Source organism: Vigna umbellata, chromosome 1, assembly GCF_029865625.1.
Source record: "Vigna umbellata cultivar VRB3 chromosome 1, Vumbellata_1.0, whole genome shotgun sequence".
NCBI lineage: Eukaryota > Viridiplantae > Streptophyta > Magnoliopsida > Fabales > Fabaceae > Vigna > Vigna umbellata.
Genome location: NC_142165.1, coordinates 97,986,777 through 97,992,772, shown reverse-complemented (window position 1 = coordinate 97,992,772; position 5,996 = coordinate 97,986,777). Strand labels below are relative to the sequence as shown.

General features: G+C 35.0%; 1 protein-coding gene across 1 annotated transcript; it reads left to right on the top strand.

Moving 5' to 3' along the window:
* The first annotated feature begins 825 nt into the window (after positions 1-825).
* On the top strand, positions 826-2,466 carry LOC124834650 (uncharacterized). Its single transcript, XM_047309395.2, has 2 exons — positions 826-1,743; positions 1,917-2,466. Exons 1-2 carry the CDS (start codon positions 901-903, stop codon positions 2,070-2,072), a joined length of 999 nt encoding a protein of 332 aa, XP_047165351.2. The 5' UTR covers positions 826-900; the 3' UTR covers positions 2,073-2,466.
* The last annotated feature ends 3,530 nt before the right edge of the window (positions 2,467-5,996 follow it).

The window sequence follows — 5,996 nt, the reverse complement described above, 5'->3', positions numbered from 1 at the left end:
TGTATTTTTTCATCTCAAGATTTTCAACCTCAATATACATGTCCTAATGTTCCACAAGAATCAAATTAAGCACCATATGCCCAACATACACTCATGATCCCCTCAAGATTGGTTATATTGCTTCCAATCCTTTTATGAACTCACTCAAAACAAGAAAGGAGATTAATATTCTTGTACCACTCCACATTATTAAATATAATCACCATTACCATCTTTCAATTAAAATAAATAGATTTATTATAATTGTATATTTAAAATAAATTAAACTTGAGTTTCATTTAAAATTAAGTATAAAAAAAATGTTTATCACTATATTTTAAAATCTCTATGCTTTAAATGTTAGAAGGGACAGCCATAACAATTAATGTGTAGACTAATGGTGTTAGTTAGATTAGAATGGTAAAGCAAACTTTCTTTGAAATTAATGAATGTTCATAATTTCCAAGGTTTTCAAATAACAACTACCCATTCTCCTTTTTCTTTGGTTGTTTTTTTTTCAACAAAGACTCAACAAAAATCATGACCCCATCACCCACATGTGTGTGCCATGACTACTACTAATCCAGAAAACAAACACGAATAACATCATCATCAAACATTCAATATATTTGATATTTCAATATGAATAAAAATAAATAAGCCTCCCTTACCTTCCACAAAGCTACAAAATTTGAAAATCATAACGTTAACAAGGCAACCACAGAAGGAAGAATAAACCAATTCTTAGCACGAGAAAGTTCAAAATGGCAATCAAAAACAATAATACTATTGTGTATTCCTGACCAACCCTACGCTACCCTACCATTCTGCCCAATACAACGCCCATTCTCATACGTAAGATCCTCAGGTATCTGGTCAACGGTCAACAATTCTCCATCCTTACTGGGTCCTACTCTCCCCATGGCGCGTGACCAAATTAAACACCAGTTTAAGTGTTCATCTTACCAAACAAGTCCTCATCTAGTGTACAGTAGTTGTTACCACCATTACAATACAACACATTCTCTGTATCTTATACTATTTCTCTCTCTCTCTCTCTCAAACAAAACAAAACCACAAAGCCAAAATTTTTCACTTTGCAGTTTCCACCTTCTCGGCTTCCACCACCCTTTCGGCATGGCGCACCACCCTTCCCAACATCGGAACTTGGACGCTCCAAAATCCAAACCTACAACCCCAAACTCAGATCTCATCCAAACATATAAACCCTCTTTTCTGGTAAAACACATGTCAAGCCTAAACTTGGCTCAAACCCACAAAACTCGTCCACCCCACAAACACTCTCCTCTTGTCGACACCAACTTGCAGGGGAAGCCCATGACAACCTCTGTCATGGTCGTCCCAGAGAGAGAGAGTGATGTTGTTGTGGCTGTGAAGAGAACCCACAAAGAGAAGTCCCAAAAGCGTAGTTTGGAATTGGAAAGGAGGAAACTTGGTGATTCTAATGATAAGGGTGTGGTTGAGGATGCTAAGGTTGAAAAGAAGAAACCTGGTTTGGAGAAACATGATGGCGTTGAGAGAATCTCTTTGTCTCTTGCTCCGGGTGGCGGCGGTGGGGGCAGAAGGAGATCCTTCTGTGGGTCACAGGCTGATTTAAGAGATGTCTTTGCACTCAATGGGGCGAAAATGGTTTCTGTTGATATGCCACCGTTTATGCAGATCCACGCCGTGAATTGTGCCAGAAATGCTTTGGATAGCATGGAGAAGTTCACATCCAAGACCCTTGCACTCTCCCTCAAAAAGGTACACTTCCAATAAAACAATCATTGTACACCTTATTCCGTTTAATTAATTTGTTCTGTTGTAAGAGTTTTACATTACTGGTAAGTAATTAAGATTATTGTGGTGTTTCAAAGTTTGGGTGTCTGGTTGATTGATTGGTCAATGAAATTTGGTCGGGTGGTTGCAATTTGCAGGAATTTGATGGAGTGTATGGGCCGGCATGGCACTGTATTGTGGGGACTAGTTTTGGGTCTTTTGTGACCCATTCCGTTGGAGGGTTTCTATATTTCTCCATGGATCAAAAACTATACATTCTCTTATTTAAAACTGCAGTACAAAAAGCAGGTTGAAGGAGGTTAAGTCTGCAATGGAAGAAAGAATTTTTGGATACACTTATTTTACAGAGAAAAGGCTTAGAGTAACAGCAGCTGCAGCCTCTGTACATTGCTTCAGTTTCAAATACTATACCCCCTTTGTTTCACTTTAACTCTACCTCAGTGGTTCTAAAGATGTTAATGCCGTGTAACAAATGGAGCTAATGGAAGAGAAGAAAAGATCAACTTACAAGTCTGGAGCCCCCAATGTTGTTGTGTATCAATCTTTTTGACTGAAATCAATTTCTGTTGTACAATTATTGAAATTCTAATTTTTAAATTGTTTCATACATTTCTAATTGTATCTACAAAATATGATGCGGACATTTTATATTCTTAACATTTTATATCTAAGTTTTATTTATATTTATACTTGAGGAATTAACTCACCTCTTCCAAACTGTTTGAATGAAGCTGAATCAGTCTGTATCAGAATCAGAAGATTAGCAGCAGTAGGAGTGGAAAAAATATCAGGATAGAGTGTCCCTAGTAATGAATGCAGTGATGTGTTAAGTTGGTTATCAAATAACATGGTGTGTGTATGCCAATGTGACAAAGAAGAAAAGGGCAATAGGTGGGGATATCTGATCTGATCAGGAATTTTGAAAAGGCTATTAGTATTCTCACGTCCTTCTCGCTCACTACTTCTTGCCTGCAAATTTTGTGCAATCATTCAATTGTGGCACATATATTTGGGGTCCATGCCATTAATTTTTTGGTATGAGTCCCCATTCTCGTTCTTGTCCTTTTCTTACTTCTCCAGCTGCAAGTTCTTAATCCTTTGATAGGGAAGTATTTAAAATCAGTCTTTCAGTGCTTAGTGGAACTAAAGTTCATTCAAACATTACATTGACCCGAATAACCAGGAAACTGTTGGTAGCAGTGGTTAGTGGGGTATGGTATGGTGTACTTTCATAAATATGTCTATGGCCTGAAAATTTATAGTAATTTCGGTGGGTTCTATCAACTATTTGAATCCCATTAACTAATATCAAGATGTCATTAATTTGATGAATCTCTCAGACTAGCAATGGAGTCTTTTAAAACCAAACATGAATTGTACTTGAACGCAAAATTTTGGGATGGTTTGGGGAAGAAATTGTATTATAAAGCAGAGGGGTTGTTTTTGTACTTTGCAGCTTAGTGGAAAGTGGAAAGGCTGGCCTATTTTGTATGGTGAAGTTTATGGGGAAGGAGGACAATCTAAAAAGGTGTCCCAGATCTCCTAAATGTTTGTGTTCCTTGTTACCCTTTTTTATTCCGTTTTTGTTCACTTCTCATTATAATATTGTCCAAAGGTACCCGGCATTTCCTCCAGGACATCCTATGATCCTCAACCTTAGATTATAAAATGATTTTGATTTTTGTATTTGTTTTAAACTTTGTTAAATTATAAATCGATTTTGATTCTTGTATTTTGTTTTAAACTTTGTTAGATTATAAAACGATTTAGATTTTTTGTATTTGTTTTAAACTTTGTTAATGGTAGGTTTCTTACTTAAGAAAGATGTGGATGCAATTTTTTCCTCACGTAATTACGTTAAATTTTGTTTGATGTGATAAACAATAAATCATGTTAGATGCACTGCATAAGGTCTTTTCTTGTTAAAGTCTTATAAGATGAGTGTGATTTGAATCAAAGTTTAAAATACAGACAAAAAAATCAAAATTGAAACAAACATATAATTAATCCTGATAAAAATTAGTCATGTTTTTTTATATGAAACAATGACAAAAGTATTGAATATGTTTGATGACATTGATATCTTCAATTTATTGTAGTTCTGATATCGAATTTTTAAATTATAACGAATTTTTAAATTATAAGGAAACTCATTCTGCAGAAAAATTAAAAATTATTTTTAATGGACTAATATATTTTATGATACAGAGTATTCTAATTTTGAAGAGGATTAACTTAAACTACAAGGAAACATAATTGAGGCACTAAAGAAAATTAATATTAAATCTTTCAATAGAATGATTTATAATAAGCACTAATAAGTGTTAAAGGTCTTTTATGGATTATATCTCTTAATATGGTGAGAAAGTTGATTATTGAGTTTTAGTTTCTTACTTGTATTGCATTGGTTTAATTAGTTTTTCTCTAGTTGGTCGAGCAAAGTCGACTATGACTAAATGTCTAGTTAAGTCGACCTTTGTCAAAGGTCGAGTCAAGCCAACCCTGACAGAAAATTGAGTCAAGTCAGTTGCTGCTCAAGAACAAACCAAGTAGTTCAAATTGAAGGTTGAGTCAAGTTGATCATTATCAAAGGTCAAGTCGAATCAATTTTAACCAAAAGTCGAGTTGAGTGTACCCGTGCCAAACGTCGAACCAAGTTAGTATGAACAGAAATCGAGACGAGTCGTCTTGAATCGAAAATTAAACTAACTTAACTCGAACTCAAGAACGAGGTAAATTTTACCTTAAAATAAACACTACATTGCTTTATTCAAACATGAAAATTTAAATCTAAGATATTTTAATTATTTCATCCAAACAAACTATTTAAAAATAAAAATAATTCAATAATGAATAATTCAAATACTATATATTTTAATTTCTTAACATTTTTGAAATATCTTTTCCAAACGTAAACAGAAAGTAAATGTTTAGCTAGGGCATCTTGACACACGTTGTTTTGCATTGCATAGATGAAATAAGTCTTGGCCATAGAAATCTAAGACGATGAGGGTACAAAAAGTATAATATCACAATGATGACACAACAACTATGCAATATGCAATATAAATTATGGAGGAGCTTCGAAGGAAAAATCGTGAAACAAGACGACAAATATGCGTGTCTAAAAGAATTCCGTAGCATAGCGCACGAGTAATTGTTCGTACGTTAATAATTTCGATAAAAGAACGAAGAGTTACAACAAACTCTAATATCCCAAATCTTGGAACATAAGTCCCAAAAGTTGCCAAATTAAAGGATAATACAAAGGAAAATGTTTTTTCTTTTACCAGACAATCTATTTTTAGAAGGATTTTTATTATTAAAAAATTAACTTTTGTATTTGAAAGAAAAATGAATAGTAAAATAATAGATATAAAATATATGTAAATATATCTAATAGAAAACAATTGTTAAAATATGTCAATACAACAAAGTTATTTCAATTACTAGATAAAACAAGTAGGCAAATAGGCATGATTCAATGTGTACTGTCATTTTCGAGGAGTATATAAGCAATAACTGATAAATGGTTGTCTTTGCTTGAATGTTTTTGTATTTCAACCCTTTTTCATAACAGTATATATGTATCTGTGTCTACATTTCCCAAATATTTATTATATACTTTTTACAAAAATTAAAAATTGTACCGTCCGGTCCTTCCGAAACCATAAACCGAACGTCCACCCAGGTCGACCATCCTGACCGAGCGTCCAAGCTAACGTTGTTCGACCACACATGGACCGAACGTCCACCTAGGTCGGCCATCAAGACCGAGCGTCAGTATGACCGATGAGCAGAACCGAGTGATCGTCCACCTAGGTTGACATCATTGGTCGACCACCTTCTGACCGCCCGTCCCGATCAACCTTCATTAGGTCATGGTTAAACACTAATGACTCATTAAAACCCTTAATGAAGATTAAGGTATGATTGAGCCGTTATCAGGCTCACGAAAGGTAAAAGCTCATTACAATCAGTATAAATAAAGGTTTCAGGTATGATTTCTGGACAGATTGCTTACGATGCAATATATACATGCATTACAGACCACTCGGTTATGTTACCGACTTAAGCATCAGAGTGCCTTTGACAGGTACTCGACCGCCCGACTTGGAGAACGAGGAGGGAACGAATACTACAACCAGGACTTGAAGACGAGAGAGTCCGTTCGACCCTTCCCAGCGCGTCCAGCCCTCAGCCAAGAGGTAACCGCC